General features: G+C 46.2%; 3 protein-coding genes across 4 annotated transcripts; 1 reads left to right on the top strand and 2 right to left on the bottom strand.

The window, feature by feature from the left end:
* Positions 1-79: 79 nt before the first annotated feature.
* LOC136478445 (uncharacterized) lies at positions 80-2,146 on the bottom strand. Its single transcript, XM_066476902.1, has 6 exons — positions 1,910-2,146; positions 1,575-1,734; positions 1,262-1,449; positions 985-1,108; positions 669-799; positions 80-430 (listed from the first exon to the last, which is right to left on the bottom strand). The coding sequence occupies exons 1-6, from the start codon at positions 2,141-2,143 to the stop codon at positions 299-301; spliced, it is 969 nt and encodes a 322-aa protein (XP_066332999.1). The 5' UTR covers positions 2,144-2,146; the 3' UTR covers positions 80-298.
* Positions 2,147-2,304: 158 nt separating this feature from the next.
* LOC136478437 (DEAD-box ATP-dependent RNA helicase 48-like) lies at positions 2,305-9,172 on the top strand. Of its 2 annotated transcripts, XM_066476895.1 has the most exons (10): positions 2,305-3,485; positions 3,870-3,976; positions 4,355-4,410; positions 4,511-4,735; positions 4,821-5,027; positions 7,272-7,358; positions 7,677-7,772; positions 7,852-8,067; positions 8,235-8,417; positions 8,696-9,172. In XM_066476895.1, the coding sequence occupies exons 1-10, from the start codon at positions 2,422-2,424 to the stop codon at positions 8,924-8,926; spliced, it is 2,472 nt and encodes an 823-aa protein (XP_066332992.1). In that variant the 5' UTR covers positions 2,305-2,421; the 3' UTR covers positions 8,927-9,172. The 2 variants fall into 2 exon arrangements, with proteins under 2 accessions (XP_066332992.1, XP_066332993.1); XM_066476896.1 differs by lacking the exon at positions 4,821-5,027.
* Positions 9,173-9,427: 255 nt separating this feature from the next.
* LOC136478451 (V-type proton ATPase subunit F-like) lies at positions 9,428-15,876 on the bottom strand. Its single transcript, XM_066476907.1, has 5 exons — positions 15,667-15,876; positions 15,476-15,558; positions 14,209-14,290; positions 10,210-10,292; positions 9,428-9,739 (listed from the first exon to the last, which is right to left on the bottom strand). The coding sequence occupies exons 2-5, from the start codon at positions 15,536-15,538 to the stop codon at positions 9,575-9,577; spliced, it is 393 nt and encodes a 130-aa protein (XP_066333004.1). The 5' UTR covers positions 15,539-15,558; positions 15,667-15,876; the 3' UTR covers positions 9,428-9,574.
* Between the last annotated feature and the right edge of the window lie 1,943 nt (positions 15,877-17,819).

Genomic DNA, 17,819 nt, shown 5'->3' with positions numbered 1-17,819 from the left:
TATATGAGGGTAACATTAATTGTAAATTGTAATATACATGCACAATACAATTACATACTTCTGGAAAAAAATATTTAAAATGAATGCCATTTTTATTCATAATGGTATAGTACAATCAGGCAGTAACACCGATGATGTCATTGGTGTTTAGTAGGTACAAAGTTACATATTTCACATAGATCCAACAGAAATTTACTGTTACTGAAATTTCGCACATTAAATGTGATTTTCTATGTCACACTTTCATATTTAAATGCAAGCAACTCCCTAGGAACTCAAGCAAACTGTTGAGGAAGTGTCATGTACTGGCTTCTGCATCAAGTGTACTTCTGACTCCATCTTGAAATGAGATTGGCTTGATACCAAGAATCTGGGTTAGCTTGGTGATGTCCATGGATATGTCTGGTGGAGAAGCTACCCCTCGATTAACCTGGGTAACAGGTAGATGCGGGCATTACAAGATATTATGATGGCAAAATAAGCATATGGAAGCAAAATGTTTAAAGCGACCTCAATGCTCATGTTGGATACTATTTCAGTTGTAAAGTTAAGACCAACTTGTATCTAAACCATCATGCTTGTTGAATAACCGTGTTCTAATAGTACTCATGTGTTAACACTAAACAGGCATATATGGATGCTTCAATGCTACATTCCAGAGGCAATACCGATGATGCAGACACATAATTGATTATACTGGGGTTATATCCACGAACAACAGCAACAGACTCAGCCATCTGCAGTCTTGATACCCTATCTGGACCACCAACATTCAGGAGGACCTGGACTTTTTTGCCATCTGCAGCATGCACTTTGATGTCAGTCACCATGGTACAATGGAAAGCAATTGCTAAGAAGAAAAACACTAATATTGAAGCGTTATATATAAACTGGAACATATTAAAATTGTTTATAGAGTGAACACAAGAAAGAGTATTATTGCTACTGATTGAGTTCCACAAATGCTACAAGTCAAACTCATACCAGATAACCAAGTTTTTGTCAATGACAAAATCACGTCCACCATATCTTTGACATAGACAGGGCACCGGAATTCATCATTGAAGAACTCAACCTGTTGGCCTTGTGAAAGAACACCATCCATCCACTGCATCCAAATGCCAAGTACTTTTCTTAGTGAGACAATGCTCTAGTCCTGTAGCATCAGTTTGAATTCTGAAACATTAGCAACACGAGTTTACCTACATATAGTTGGGGGAGAATAGCATAACACTATTGGTGAGCACCGAGTGCATTTTACCTGAATGGGAAGGGATTTTGCCACAGGAGAGATTGTTTGTGGCCCATAGATAATGCTGCTTCTCAAGATCGCATAGTTTGAGCATTTCTCAATAATGAGTTTCTCCGCAGCAACTTTAGATTTTCCATACATGTTCACCGGCATTGTGTCGTCCTCTTCTTTGTAGAAGGATTTCACCCCCTCATAAACTGTCAGTACATGAGAGGCATATTTCATTGTACACTTGAGTCTAGGATGTAAATACATGCACCACAGATAAAAAAAAGGTCTGAGTAGCAGCGTATTACACCAAGGATTGTGATGAGTACTGTACCTTGATCGGTTGACAGATGAATCAAAAGTGAGTCGTCATTTCCAAAACTTAGCAACCAACTGACAAGTGAAGAAGGCACATTGGTAGCCATAGCAGCAGGTGGATCCATTTCACATGCCCGAGGAACTGACATCGCAGCACAGTTGACAACTACGTGTGGCTGAACATAATAGGTACAGGTTAGTATGCTCTGTTATCGTAGAAATGTAGTAGTGAGCTCGTGATTCATGTAACGTACAGCCAAGGAATCGCCAATCAGTTAATCACTGAATCAGTGAGAGCAGAAGTTCGTATGAAGCAGAGAGTTGCAGTGGGAAATGCGGACGCGTATGCACCTGGCCAAAGGACGCGGAGATCGCCTCGAAGCCGTCGCCGGAGCGGAGGTCGGCGCGGAAGGCGCGGACGGAGGGGAGCGCGTCGAGGAGCGGCTGCGGCGGGGCGGGGCTGTGGTGGGTGAAAGCGATGTCGAGGCGGTCGGCGGCGGAGGACGCCGCGAGGAGGTGCTGGCCCAGGTAGCCGCTGCCGCCCACCACCAGCACCCGCTTCCTCTCCTCCTCCGCCCCCGCCATCTCGAGGGATCTGCTGAGACTGAGAGATTGCGAGGGAGGGAAGCAAAGCGCTCGGCTTCGGCTCGCTCGGGGTTGAAGCGGAGCCGTGGGTCCCACCCTTCAGTTGAGAGAGCGATGCGTATCCTGGTGCAGAAGGCGGCAAGCTCTACTCCTGAAGGCGGAAACCTAACTGCTCTTCCTCTTCTCTTCTCACTTCACAGTCTGTTGCGTTGGCCGCCGCCAAAACCCAGCAGCGAGCGATAAACCCTACAGCGCCGCCGTCGCTGCCCCAGGCGGCGATGGGGGGCGGGCCGCGCACGTTCCCGGGCGGGCTGTCCAAGTGGCAGTACAAGAGGATGCACGAGAAGCTGGCGCGGCAGAAGCAGCGGGGGCTCCTCCGCCACGAGAAGCAGCTCTACCTCGCCCGCCTCCGCTCCGAAATCCGCGCCTCCCGCCTCCCGGGCGCCGCCGCCGCGGAGGCTCCGCCGTGCGAGGGGCCCACCTCGTCGCGCGCCCACATCCGCGCCCTCGCCGACCGCTTCCGCAGGCCCGGCGCCGAGGACCTCTGGAACGAGGACGACGGACCCCTCCGCCGCGCCAAGCGGCCGCCGACTGGGATCGCGTCGGGTGTCCAGCACCGGCAGCAGCAGTTGGACTCTGGGAGGCCCCGCGGAGGACCGAGTTGGGAGGACTGGGAGGACCTGGCCGCTCTGGAGCAACCGAGGCCTCGGAGGGAGCCTTTAGACAGGGGAAAGGGGCCGACCTTGGCCGCGTTCAATCCGAGAAGAGAGTACCGAACGGTGGCGCCCTGGTGCCCGCGTTGGAATCTGGCGCCACTCGGTTTCGTTGATCCCAGGAGGTTTTACTCGGTGATGAGTCCTTGCTCCGTGAGTTGGCAACCGTGTGTCGACCTGAGGCCATTGGTTGCTAGAGGCCTTACTGAGGTTGGGAATGGAAGGAGGAAGACACCATTGGCGCTGTTTAATCAGGAGAGGCTGTACTCAGTGTCTGCGAGGCGATTTGGCAGGAAATGGAGACCAGATTCGTCAGATGAGGATGACGAGGGTACATCTGCGCGCAAGAGGAATCTGAGGTTTGGAAAGTTTGGGGCTTCGGGCGAAGAGGATTCAGAAATTGATGAGTCTGAGGACACAGGTGCCATCAGGAGGAGATGGAGCAGTGCTGCTCTCAGGAACTGTGATATGAAGAAGGAAAGGCGGGTGCTCAAGTCTTACGAGGAGGAAAGCAATGATCTCGCGGGTAGAATCCGAGAGCTGCGAGAGGAGATCAGAAATAGGGAGGTTTTGGGTACTGAGAGGAGGCGTTACGAGTCCAGGGGTGAATCTCTGCTTACCAGTAAAAGGTCACACTCTCATATTTCATTATATGCTATTGTTCATATTTGTTGTGTAGCCTAGGAACTTCATATTGTATGGTTCATGAAATTTAGGTAAAGCAATGAAATGAAATATTCTCGAAATGTGTGCATCATATGTATGAAATCTTCTAGTTCAGCTTCTGGAGTACCGTTTTATCATGACACTGACCTTTAACATAAAAATTAACAATAATGCAAAGAGTGGAGGCAATATAGATTGCTCATCACTGCACATCATGGTACTTTTCCTTTTGACTCAAGGTTAATGAATGATTGGTGAATAATAAATTTAATTTTGCATGTCCTGTCTTACTTTGAAATAGAGATAGCATCCATATAACCAGCAAGTTATGTTGTTTCTGTCTTCAGATTTGATGAGTGTGGTGTCTCCCCTCTGACAATCAAAGCACTTACTGATGCTGGATATGTACAGACAACTGTGGTGCAAGAGGCAGCTCTTCCTATTTGTCTTGAAGGTATTATATTTATTTTACTTTCTCTAGACATTTCTTTTACACAAAAAAAGGAAAAAGAATGAACTTTGTGATATGAGGAAAACATGTGTTTGGGTTCAAAAGAATTTGAGAACATATGTGTCAGAATGAGGTTGAGGTTGCCCCTCGTAACCTTATGCATGTACATCTCTCGAGAAGTCAGGTTGTTAAATCTTTGTTTGTACATTCTGATATCTTCTTTAAGCATAAGCATATGGTCCATGTTGCTTGACTTAAGTATTTCTCCATTTTAGGACTTTCAACCTTATGATACCATTCCGTTATATCTCTGCCTGAACTATCAGGACATGTTATCACAGAAGTCATCGAATTCTCACTTATAATACTATATATAAGCAGGTAAAGATGTTCTTGTCAAGGCCAAAACTGGAACCGGCAAAAGTGCAGCTTTTCTGGTAATGTTCACTCATGATATATTATATTAGTTTCAGAAATTCTGTTTCTTTTGATGTTCATATTGTTCAACCAATTTATTCAAAATGGATTGATATACAGCTTCCTGCAATTGAATCAGTCTTGAATGCTATGAAGAGCAATACAAATCAGCGAGTATCTCCAATATTTGCTCTTGTCCTCTGCCCTACAAGAGAGCTTGCTATTCAGCTTACTGCTGAAGCAAATGTCTTGTTGAAGTACCATGAAGGAATTGGTGTTCAATCTCTTATTGGTGGCACTAGATTCAAGCTTGATCAGAGACGTTTAGAATCTGATCCATGCCAGGTTTGTCATATTTATCAACCTACTGAAGATCAAGACAAAACTTACTTTAGCCTGACGATTTTCCGTTTCCTTCTTTCCCTTCCAGATTTTAGTTGCAACACCTGGTAGACTGCTGGATCACATTGAAAACAAATCATCATTCTCTGTTCGTTTGATGAGATTGAAATTGCTTGTGTTGGATGAAGCTGATCATTTGCTAGATTTGGGTTTCCGTAAAGACATAGAAAAGATCGTCGATAGCTTGCCACGTCAAAGACAAACATTGCTCTTCTCAGCTACTATTCCAAAAGAGGTAGTATAATAATCAGCATAGCTTGTGCACCAATATATGTATATTTTTGTCTAACTCCAACAACAACAACAAAGCCTTTTAGTCCCAAGCAAGTTGGGGTAGGCTAGAGTTGAAACCCAACACGAGCCCCTAATCATGGTTTAGCCACGTCAATAGCCGCTTTCCAAGCACTCCTATCCAAACAAAGATCTCTAGGTATATCCCAACCCTTTAAATCTCTTTTAATTGCCTCCTCCCATGTCAGCTTCGGTCTTCCTCTACCTCTCCTCACATTGATATCTCGACTTAGCACTCCACAATGCACTGGTGCCTCTGAAGGTCTCCTTTGGACATGGCCAAACCACCTCAGCCGATGTTGGACAATCTTTTCTTCAATTGGTGCTACCCCTAGACGATCACGTATATCATCATTCCAAACTCGGTCCATCCTTGTGTGACCACAAATCCAACGCAACATACGCATTTCCACGATAGTTAGTTGTTGGACATGTCGTCTTTTTGTAGGCCAACATTCTGCTCCATACAACATAGCCGGTCTAATTGCCGTTCTATAAAACTTGCCTGTAAGCTTTTGTGGTACCCTCTTGTCACAGAGTATGCCAGATGCTTGGCGCCACTTCAACCACCCTGCTTTGATCCTATGGCAAACATCTGTATCAATATCTCCATCCTTCTGTAGCATCGATCCTAGATAATGGAAGGTATCTTTCTTAGGCACCACTTGACCTTTCAAACTCACTTCTCCCTCCTCATGTGCAGCGTTGCCAAAGTCGCATCTCATGTATTCTGTTTTAGCTCGACTTACTCTAAAACCTTTGGACTCAAGGGTTTCCCGCCACAACTCCAGTTTCCTATTTACTCCTGCCTGGCTTTCATCAACTAGCACTACATCGTCCACAAAAAGCATACACCAAGGGATATCCCCTTCAATGTCCCTTGTCACTTCATCATTATCAAGGCAAAGAGATACGGGCTCAAGGCTGACCCTTGATGAAGTCCTAGCGGGAAGTAATCTGTGTTACCATCATTTGTTCGAACACTAGTCACAGCATTGCTGTACATATCCTTGATGAGGGTAACATACTTTGTTGGGACTTTATGTTTGTCCAACGCCCACCACATAACATTCCTTGGTATCTTGTATAAGCCTTCTCCAAGTCAATGAAAACCATGTGTAGGTCCTTCTTCTGCTCCTGAACCGCTCCATAACTTGTCTTATTAAGAAAATTGCTTCTATGGTAGACCTTCCGGGCATGAAACCGAATTGGTTCGTAGATACCCGTGTCGTTCCTCGCAGTCGATGCTCGATGACTCTCTCCCACAGCTTCATCGTGTGGCTCATTAACTTAATTCCCCTATAATTAGTGCAACTTTGGATGTCTCCTTTGTTCTTGTAGATTGGTACCGATATGCTTCTTCTCCACTCCTCAGGCATCTTGTTCGATCGATAGATATTGTTGAACATCTTCGTTAGCCATACTATAGCTAAATCCCAGAGACACCTCTACACCTTGATCGGGATACCATCAGGTCCCATCGCTTTACCCACTTTCATCCTTTTCAGAGCTTCTCTAACCTCCTGCACTTGGATCCTACGCATAAAGCGTCTATTGGTGTCATCAAACGAGTCGTCCAACCGAACAGTGGAGTTCTCATTCTCCCCATTGAACAACTTATCAAAATACTCTTGCCACCTTTGTCTGATCTCATCCGCTTTCACCAAGAGCTGCTCCCTCTCATCCTTAATGCACTTGACTTGATTGAAGTCCCTCGTCTTTCTATCACGAGCCCTAGCCATCCTATAGATGTCCTTCTCTCCTTCCTTTCGTATTCAGACGTTGGTAAAGACCCTCGTAAGCCCGCCCCTTAGCCTCTCCCACCGCTCGTTTTGCAGTCTTCTTTGCCACCTTGTACTTCTCTATGTTGTCTGCACACCGGTCCTAGTACAAGCGCTTGTAGCATTCCTTCTTTTCCTTGATAGCCTTTTGCACATCTTCATTCCACCACCAAGCGTCTTTCAAGTCGCATCCACTTCCTTTGGTCATTCCAAGTACCTCTGCCGCAACCTTCCGAATGCATGTTGCCATCTTCTCCCACATGTTGTTTGCATCGCCTTCGTCCTTACAAGGGCCATCTTCTCCCACATTTTTGTCTAACTCCATCTGTGTTATATTATACTATATCTGCGAATGAATACCCACAATCATAAAACTGGGAGTAATGGTTGCTAGTTGTGACTGACAGGTTCGAAGAGTTTCACAGCTAGTATTAAAGAGGGATCACGTTTTTGTTGACACAGTGGGCCTTGGAGCTGTTGAAACCCCAACTAAGGTATACTCTTTATTTTATTTTTTTAAAACGAAACTAAGGTATACTCTTTCTCCTCAAAATATTTGTCTCTCTTACTATTCTGAAGATACTTGATACACACGTATAGATGTTTGAAGCCATATATTATCCACTCTTTAGTTTGACCATTTGAATATTATACCATCATGCTCTTTTTAGGGATACATGAGTTATATTTGTAAATCATGTCTAGCTTAAAATAGAAGTTTGTGGCCCTCTGTTAGCCTTCTTTTCTATTCTCTGTATGAAAATAATTTTGTTTCCTGTTGACCCATTTCTACCTCCTATTGTTGGGCTTAGGTTCAGCAATCATGTCTTGTGGTACCACATGAGCTGCATTTTCATATGGTTCATCACCTACTTCGAGAGCATATTGACCGTGAAGTTGATTACAAGGTCCTGCATCTCCTTTTCTTCAAACAACCAGTTGTAAGAACTTCAATGTGTCGTTTTACTAATAATATTCAAATTTCAGGTTATTGTTTTCTGCACGACAGCCATGGTGACTGAATTTATGTATATCATGCTTCGAGATTTGAAGTTAAATGTCAGGGAAATTCACTCAAGGAAACCTCAGCTTTTTAGAACTCGCATATCTGAAGAGTTCCGGGGTTCTAATCGCTTAATTCTTGTAACATCAGATGTTTCTACTCGTGGGGTGAATTATCCAGATGTCACCCTTGTGATTCAGGTGAAATTCCATTCATGATTATTGTAGCTGAAGAAAGTTTATGACACTACCATTTATTTGCCTAAGCAACTGGAGAATTGACGTCTAACTGTTACAGTTGCGTGGCATGATTACATTGCTTCTGTGCTTCAGTATTGCAGTACTGACATACATGGTTCTCGGATTAGGTTGGTGTTCCTCCTGATAGAGAGCATTACATCCATCGGCTTGGAAGGACTGGAAGGGAAGGTAAATCTGGCAAAGGAATTCTTTTACTTGCACCATGGGAACAATATTTCCTGAATGAGATAGGTGATCTCCCAATTGAGAAGTGTCCAGCACCAGACATTGGTCAGGAGATGAAACAAAAGGTCCAGATTGCTAACTTAGCTTGTGTTCTTGTTATCTTTTAGGAACTAGCCTATTTTGTCCTATAACCATCTCATCATGCAATATCGTTAATGCTTACAAGAACTTCATTTGAAACGGTACTTGCACATGTGCCCACAACAGCCTTTCTGATGTTTTGTCATCATCACACTATTCAGTTCACTGTTTAATTGCTGCCCCATTATATTGTAGTGATTAAGTAGTCACTGATCAGCTTATTCAGCCATTGTCATACTTTTATTCACGTTTTGCAATGCAGGTTGACGATTCAATAAAAATTGTTGACATGAGCATCAAAGAAGCAGCATACCACGCGTGGCTTGGGTACTATAACTCAATTGCTGACATAGGTAGAGATAAAACCATGCTTGCTGACTTAGCAAATCGATTTGGTGCTTCGATCGGCTTGGAGAAGCCTCCAGCAATATACCGGAAGACCGCACTGAAAATGGGGCTGAAGGATGTCCCTGGGATTCGAATAAGGAAATGACTTGCTCAACACAGCACGGATTTCTTTGTGTACCCTTAGGCTTTTATACTAGTGTACAGATTCACTCTCATAGTCTCAGGGATGAGTAGTATTTGTTCTATTTTCACCTATGTAGTGGCATTTCTGTATACTGGTAGTTCCATTGATCAGCGTCCTTGACAAGGCTGTATTGATGAATAAGACCGGCTTCCATGCGAATTACTGTAATCCAAAATGTGTGAACATGTAGCTGTGCTTTTCAACTCTTATTGTATTATGGTACCGCTACCCTCTAGGATCTGCTTGATCATCATTAAGCAGCTTAAATGGGTTTTTTTAGATGGAATAGCATCTACCAAGTCATTTATATCAGGGGGCACGAACTGCTGCGTGAAGGCCAGGCAAGAAGGCGAGATGTGCATGTGGTTTAACTATTCGATATACGGAGTATATGATATGTGCGCCGCGCACGAAGTACAGTACTATGCTGGAAAGAATATATCCTCCAAATTCAAATTGTGATTACGAAAAGACAAATTGTGATAAATAAATAAATACAATCATCGGTGACTGAATCTCATTCAGATACAGAACATGTCAATACCTCTTCATTTTTCAATAAAATGGCCCAGGCACATCATAGACAAGATACATGAAGTCATAAGGCTTTTATCGCCTATCTGAGGCCACTGATTCAGCAGAAAATAGATACTTCACGCGAGAAAGAACCGAGTCATGCGCTGGATCATATGGATGGTCCTTGGACGGGATCTCCAGTATTGCAGGAACAGGTTTGTTGTAGCCATCTACCAAGAACCTTATCATGTTTGCAACCTGACAGACACAAATTGAACACCTCAGAGAACAGATTCCATATCATTTTTTTTAAGCATTTCAAATTTCAACTTTTACAGACTACTCAGAATGCAAAAGCTTAAAGCTGATTTTGGTGCATTGCTGGAATTCCAATGTTCATTCAATATTAGGAGCCTAAGTTCTGCAGACTGATCAAGCATTTTCCTATAAGTCTAGAACTAAGCACAGCCAAAGGTTAAGCGGTTTTGATTAATTACACCTGCAGGGGGATAGGCAAGTATGTCGTGATGAAATACCACAAGCTCCAAAATTTTACCCCTAAAACTAAAAGGTACATTTTAATGTGTTTAGAATTGAGAGCAAATTTAACAGAACTAACTCATTTACCTGAACTTTTGAGGCAGAAAAATTAGCTCTGCCATGATCCCATGATACAAAAGAATAAATAGCTGGACAAAAAAATAACTGCATTAAACAAGATTACTTACATATTGGCTGATGAGTACAATCGCAATGTCCTCTCTAGCGGTGAACTCCTTAAATGCATCTTCAATTTGTTTAACTGTTGTTTCTGTAGCATAAACACACAGGATTTTATCAACAACATACTAACAAACAATAACAATATAAATAAAAGTAAAAAGTTAACGCTAGCATATCAGCATTTCAACTAAATACAGGAGCCATAAAAAAATGTTGAGCTAGAAAACAAAATTCAGTTTTCTGAAAGCTTTAGCTTTCATCGTTCAAAAAAGTACACCAACTGGCAAAGGAAAACCTAAATGTGTCCATTAGTATATAATCAAAGCTCACATTGAGTATCTTCCAGAGCAATTTACAGCCCAATAGAGCAACTTCAGGTTCGACACATTAGCTAAACCGGTCACTGGAATTCACAGAGGTTGTGTAATGTTCAAGCACAATTTTTTTTTTCACAAAAGCTACCATAAAAAACCTTACTACGAACCATTGCTGAAGCAATCTACCGGCATGCCAATATTGCAATAAACTGAGTGACAGAGAATGACCAGAGGCCATTTTTTCAGTGAGCGCACTATGCTGCAGAGCTCAAAAGATTAATCAAGTTGAACATTTAACTCTATTAGTAGTATGGATCATGATAGAGGAAGGCCAATAGGCTTGGATTGATTGATTAGATTACAGGAGGGGTTACACGTATATATAGGAGAGCAGGGAGAGCCCAAAGGGCCTGGCCAGCCTGGAGGTGGAGGTGGCGCATAGGACTAAGAGATTACAGCTAAGAGGTAATTAATTCTAACACCCCCCCCCCCCCCCCCCCCCCCCCCCCGCAGTCGGAACGTCGTTAGAGCGAACGTTCAGACTGGAGCGGAAATCCATAAATACAGAAGAAGGAAGCCCCTTGGTGAAGACATCGGCGAACTGCGACGTGGTGAGAACATGAAGAACACGGACGGCTCCAATGGCGACCCGTTCCCGAACGAAGTGGAAGTCGATTTCCACGTGCTTGGTGCGCTGATGCTGAACGGGGTTGGTGGAGAGGTAGACGGCGCTGACGTTGTCCCAGTAGACGAGGCAGGCAGAATCCAGAGGATGGTGAAGCTCCTGTAGAAGCTGCCGCAGCCAGGAGGCTTCAGCGACACCATTGGCAACGGCACGGTACTCGGCCTCGGCGCTTGACCGAGAAACGGTGGGTTGGCGCTTAGACGACCAGGAAACAAGGCTGCCTCCGAGGAAGACAGCGTAGCCTGAGGTGGAACGGCGGGTGTCGGGGCAGCCGGCCCAGTCGGCGTCGGTGTACACGACGAGCTGAGTTGGAGCAGATCTGGGAATGACCAGACCATGACCGATAGTGCCCTGAAGGTAGCGAAGAATCCGCTTGGCAGCAACAAGATGAACTTCCCAGGGATCATGCATGTGTAGGCAGACTTGTTGGACGGCGTATGCAATGTCAAGCCGGGTGAAGGTCAGGTACTGAAGAGCTCCCACAGGGCTGTGGTAGGCTGTAGGATCATCAACAGAAGGGCCGACATCAGCAGACACTTTGGCACAAGTGTCGACAGGGGTAGAGCATGGTTTACAGTCGCTCATGCCGTGTCGAGTGAGAATGTCCAGAGTGTACTGACGTTGTGAGAGAAAGAGAGTATCCCTGTGTCACTGAACTGCCACACCGAGAAAGTGGTGCAGGGGACCGAGATCAGTCATGGCAAATTCCTTCTTCAGTGCATCAATCACACGGTGTAGGAGCTGCTCAGAGGAGGCTGTAAGGACAATATCGTCCACATATATAAGCAAGTAGACTGTCGCGGTGCCACGGCGATATATGAAGAGAGAGGTGTCTGACTTGACTTCAGTGAAACCCAGTGAGAGCAGAAAAGAGGCAAACCGGCTGTACCATGCTCGCGGTGCCTGCTTTAAGCCGTAGAGGGATCTGTTGAGCTTGCAGACGCGTCCAGGAAGAGCAGGATCAGCAAAGCCAGTGGGTTGAGAGCAATACACTGTTTCTGACAAAGTCCCGTGGAGGAAGGCGTTCTTCACATCAAGTTGATGGATGGGCCAATCCCGAGAGTGAGCCAGAGTGAGGACGGTGCGAACGGTAGCGGGCTTGACGACGGGACTGAAAGTCTCATCGTAATCAACTCCGGGGCGCTGTGTGAACCCACGGAGCACCCAGCGAGCCTTGTATCTGTCCAAGGAGCCATCAGCATGAAACTTGTGTTTGAAGATCCATTTTCCGGTGACCACATTTGCCTTGGCAGGCCGAGGAACGAGATCCCAAGTGTGGTTGTTCAAGAGGGCAGCAAATTCTTCTTCCATGGCCCGACGCCAGTGCGGATTAGCAAGAGCGTCACGACGGGACCGTGGCAGTGGGGACAGAGCCTCGGTGTGTAGAGCAAGGCGAGGCTGCCTGTATCCGGACTTCCCGCGGGTCGCCATGTCATGAGAGTTGGCGATTGGCGGGATGGAGACGGCTCCTGTTGGCAGTGGAGGACCACTCTTGATGTAGCGCGGTGGAGAGGGAATCATGCCGGAGCGTCGAGGAGGAGCCCCAGCAGGGGACTCAGGTGGCGAGCTGGGTGCGGGGGCACGCCGGGTGTAGACGTGGACGACGGGCGGCTTGCTGAAGGAGGAAGCCAGGGGCGCCTGCACAGGGGGCGCCATGGGCGCCTGTAGAGGGGACACTGGCGGAGGGGGCGCTGTGGATGCCTGTACAGCGGGCGCCTGTGGAGGGGGCTCGCCAAGATCGGCAAGGGCATCAGCCATGCCCTTCATCTTGCGGCAGTAGTCGTCGATGGAGAGGGCGCCCTGGGAGAGGGTGCGGAACTCAGCGTCGAGGAGCATGGCGCGTGACTCGCGATTGTTCAGGAACTGTTGTTCAATGCCGAGCCACGCTGCCCGAGCGGAGATGCCGTCACGCTCGTGGATGACGTCCAGAAGGTCGGTGGAGATGGTGTTGAAGATCCAGGAGACGACCACGCAGTCCATGCGGGACCACGCTGGATCGTTGAAGCGGGAGGCGTCACTGAGGACATGGTCCTTCAACGCGAAGCGGCCGAGGATGAGGAGGACGTAGCCGCGCCACCTGGAGTAGTTGGAGGACTGGAGGTCCAGAACGATCGGAATCAAGTTCTTGATGTTCTGGACAGCGGCAGCCTGGCTATGCAGATGAGCGATGGCCGCGGCGTCGGAGGAGATGGAGTGATCGTCGCCTTCCTGAGAGTCGTCGTCATGGAGGGAGTCCGTGCGGAGACGGTCCCGGAGGGCAGCGGCCTGCTGTTCCAGGGCGTCGGCCTGCGCGCGCTCCTTCTCGAGGGCGTCAGCGGCGGCATGAACGCGATCCTGAGCGGCAGCAGCGGACTTGAGGAGGTCGGCCTCCGTCTGAAGCTGTTGGCTGCGTTCGGTGTTGGTGGAGTGCAGGGAGGCGGACTCCTCCTCCAACTTCTAGGCGGCGGCGAGAGCTTCATCACGAAGCTTGATCGCGGTGGCCGCGGCGGAGACGCCGGAGGTCGAAGTGGCCATGGGCGCGCGGCTGGGGCGGCAGCTCTGGGCACGCCGGCGACAGGGAAGGGTCGCGGGTCGCGGCGGCTCCGGGCGCGCGGGGCAGGCGCGACTCGAGGCGCGCGCGCGAGAGAGGTGAAGGAGCGGGTGCGGCTTGAGGCGGGCGCCGGGAATAGCGGAAGCAGAGGAATCGTAAGTTAGTCTGATACCATGATAGAGGAAGGCCAATAGGCTTGGATTGATTGATTAGATTACAGGAGGGGTTACACGTATATATAGGAGAGCAGGGAGAGCCCAAAGGGCCTGGCCAGCCTGGAGGTGGCGCATAGGACTAAGAGATTACAGCTAAGAGGTAATTAATTCTAACAGATCGTTTGGCAAGTCATGTATGGCCTTCGTATGAAAGTTAACATCATTATTCTGTGAAGTCAAAAGCTAGGAAAGTTCAAACTTCAAACTACCATAGACAACTTAAATGGCTTTGCATATTAACAGTTTCAAGGAATTACTGTTATCAACAATAAGATAATTTGTTTTCTTTCTCAGATCCACATTGCCAACTCCAGCCAACAAAAAGCCAGTCACCGTGTCCTGCAAAACAAAGTGGAGACAGCAAAATCATTCCCATAGTAGAATTATAATTGTGAACTAAGATTAAATTAGAAAACCTGGCCGTACAGAATAAAAACAAAAACCTGGCTGTTCTCAAGGTGACATCTGATAGATATTAAGATCAAATTAAAAGGCGATCCTCTGACTGGAGAAGCACTGTCTACTAGATAAGTCTATCCCAGTGCCCAGAAAGCACTGTCAAATTATATCAGGGCTCTCTGTAATCATTTTGCTTGACCATCCACTGGAAAAGTTTTTTTTTCCCTTAGTTGCCATCAGAAATTAAAGTGGTGTCTTATTTGGCACTGGAAAAGTTTTTCTTCCTTAATTGCCATCGACTCAAACATGTGTGCCTTACATTACATGCCACTTTTAAGTCCATTTTAAAGTTAGCTGGTAGCTGCTGTTTAAGTGGCATGGGAGATGACCCAGCTGCCCCTATGTTCAGCAAGTAGTAAAATTTGGCATGACTTCCTTTCTTGCCACTCCAATACAAACAGATGACGTGTTGCCTTGTTTGTGAAGTAAATACTGTGTTACAAAGTGCATTATGCTACCGTTCGCATATATCTATATTATATTAGAATAAACATGTCTTGTTTATCAAATACGCATGAAGTAAATACGTACTATGCTACCAAGTAGTAGACCATCGATCAACTAGTTTCTGTTTAGCTATCAATACAGAACAGTCAAAACACGGAAACGGCACTATTTCTGTGTTCCCTTCTTATGATGGCAGGATAATAGCCTAGCATTTGGTGACTGTTGTGTTCGTACAGTAACCTAACTATTAATACTTATGCTTCGGCAGAGAAGCAATAATGCATAGATAATGAGTTCAGTGCTGAACAGCAAGAAATCGATTGACAGACCCATCGCCGCTAAACAGCTAACACAACAGTTATATTTCTCGCGTAACAAAGGCCATTAATGTCGAGCTACTAGCGAGAAAGGGAGCGGCGAGGAATCTCTCTTGTTCAGAGCGTCCTGCCACGGATCTGATCTCTACCGGAGACGAAGTATCATGCGTTTCTTTTTATCAACTCAACCACTTGACAGCCTAGAATCTTCTCACACACAAATAAGCAAAACATCCTGATCCCCGAGTAATGAGACCAAATTCAGGGAAAGGGGGAGAAAGATGGAACGGCAGCGAGCTACCTCATCGGCGATGATGGCGATTAGCGCAGAACTGTTGGTCGGGATGTTGGCTCTCCCCGCCATTGCCGCCGCCTCTTCCCTTCCTGCGCATGCAGCAGCAGCAATCGAAAACAAGAGGCTTGGATCAGAGAACGAGATCGCCGGTTGGGTAGGCGGAATCCGTGATCAGGAAAAAGAAATCAGGATTGGACCTTGCGACTTGCGAATCCGCGAGCGGGCGTGGAGACGGGAGGGAAACCCGGCGCGAAATCAATCGATCGATCCGACGGCTTTGTTCCGCGGCGTGGATGGATCCGCAGGTCTAATCTACAGTGTATCTATTTTTCGGTTTCGGCTACCTGCCTCATCAGATGATAATTAAGGGTTGAATTGAAGGTGGGCCCCATGTGGAAGAGAAGAAAGAATCCGATCCACAAGCTGTCTGTGTTGGAGGAGGTGTATATTCTTGTATTATTCCGTGCCGTGCCGGTCCGCCTAGGGAAAAGACCAATAATAAAGTGTTTGGTGATTAGCTAAGTTTCAAAAGCCAAACTATATAATCAGTTTGTTCGCTAGTTGGTTTCTGGGCTGGCTGGTGCTGGTTTATTGTGAGAGAAAAATACTGTTGGCTGGCTGGTTTTGGCTGGCTGAAACCAACAAGCGAACAGGCTAAATATGTAATAGTAGTCTCTTATTTGTCTAGACGAATTTTTTTTATTGTTAGTTTTACCTATGCTCAACATTCTCTTTCATAATCCTCCTCATATTCACTTAGCGCATGGACCCACTACTACATATGCACCAGTGCCCAGCTTATTGCTCCACATCTGCATTTACTTGGCTATAAGCCAATTATTGTACATGCTCTACGTTTACCTTTTTTTCTCTTTTTCGTATCATCAATCAATCACACAACAGTAGAACATACTCCCTCCGTCCAAAAAATTACTAATCAAACTTTCTTAAAATTTATAACTAGATTTGTAAAAAACATTCGCAATGTTTATATCTCCAAATAAGTTTATTATGAAAATATATTCAACGATTCATCTAACGACACTAATTATACAACATAAATATTAATATGTTCTTATATATGTTTAGTCATAATTAAAAATATTTATTTCTCAGGAGGTGAGAATGATATTTTTTTTACAAAAGAGAGAGTACTCCCTCCGGTTTTGATATTAAAGTCGTTCCGGAGGATTTTGCGATTTCAAAATACTGGTCGTTCATCTGGTATTCGGTCCATTGTGGACTCTTCTACCCTCGCGCATGCTCGCTCCCAAGGCCAGAACTCGCTAGCTCCCGAGGCAATTAAACCGCAGCCCTCCATCTTCCCCGCGCGCTCCCGTCTTCAGTCGTAGCCGTGCCCTCCCGTCTTCAGCCATAGCCGTGCCCTCGCTCTCGTCTTCTCCGCCGGGTTCTACCTCCACGAGCGTCAGCGTGGCTCAACTTCCCCGCGCGCGCTGGCGATGGCGGAGGGCAGCGAGGAGCCCGCGCGCGGCGGCGAGCCTGACGGCGGCACGCTGTCCGCGGCGTCGATCCGGAAGAAGGCCATCGAGGTGGGGTCGCGCGCGGGGAAGAAAAAAGAGCGCCATGCACAGACGCCATGCACCGCGCAAACGAAAAAAAGAGCGCGCCATGCAAAAAAAAAGGAGCGCCATGCAACCAGCACCACGGATCTAAAAAAAGAGCGTCAAGCCATGCAACCAGCACCACGGAACGAAAAAAGAGCGTCAGGGAACAAAAAAAAGGCGCCATGCACATTACCAGCGCGCGTCCACAGCGGCACAGTGCCATGCAAAATCGCCAAAAGTTGGAAAAAAAATGAGAAGCTCAAGGATCGAACCTGTGACCTCAGGAGACTAGAACACATGCACTAGACACTCGAATGGAGAGATGTTGCTATACTAAAATGATTCCGAGGCATATTTAATAAGGGCAAACATGGAAGAATAGACCCAAATTAATTATACCTTGGTATGCTAAACCTTGTCCTAAACGACCTTAATATCAAAACCGGAGGGAGTATAGATGTACTGCATACTGTTTCCAAGGGCATCTTTGAAAAGATTGAATAAACAAAGTCAGTATATGTCTCATTATCAATAGGCATATCGTCTACTACTAGAAAACTAGTGTCAACAAATTATAAAATAAATCCAGTCCTGTCAGCTCGAACTATCAAGCGTGTCTTGCGACATGTTCATGCACAATTTTGTACATGTGTGTTTCACTATTGCCCATCTTCCATCCTTGAACACATAATGTCCACTAACCACTATGCGCCATATAACTCGCCTATGGCATTCCCCTAAGCCGTTGCAAAACAACCTTAATACCTAACCCAACCTGACACTTT

Source organism: Miscanthus floridulus, chromosome 8 (assembly GCF_019320115.1).
Source record: "Miscanthus floridulus cultivar M001 chromosome 8, ASM1932011v1, whole genome shotgun sequence".
Classification (NCBI taxonomy): Eukaryota; Viridiplantae; Streptophyta; class Magnoliopsida; order Poales; family Poaceae; genus Miscanthus; species Miscanthus floridulus.
This window is presented reverse-complemented; position numbering and strand designations above follow the sequence as displayed.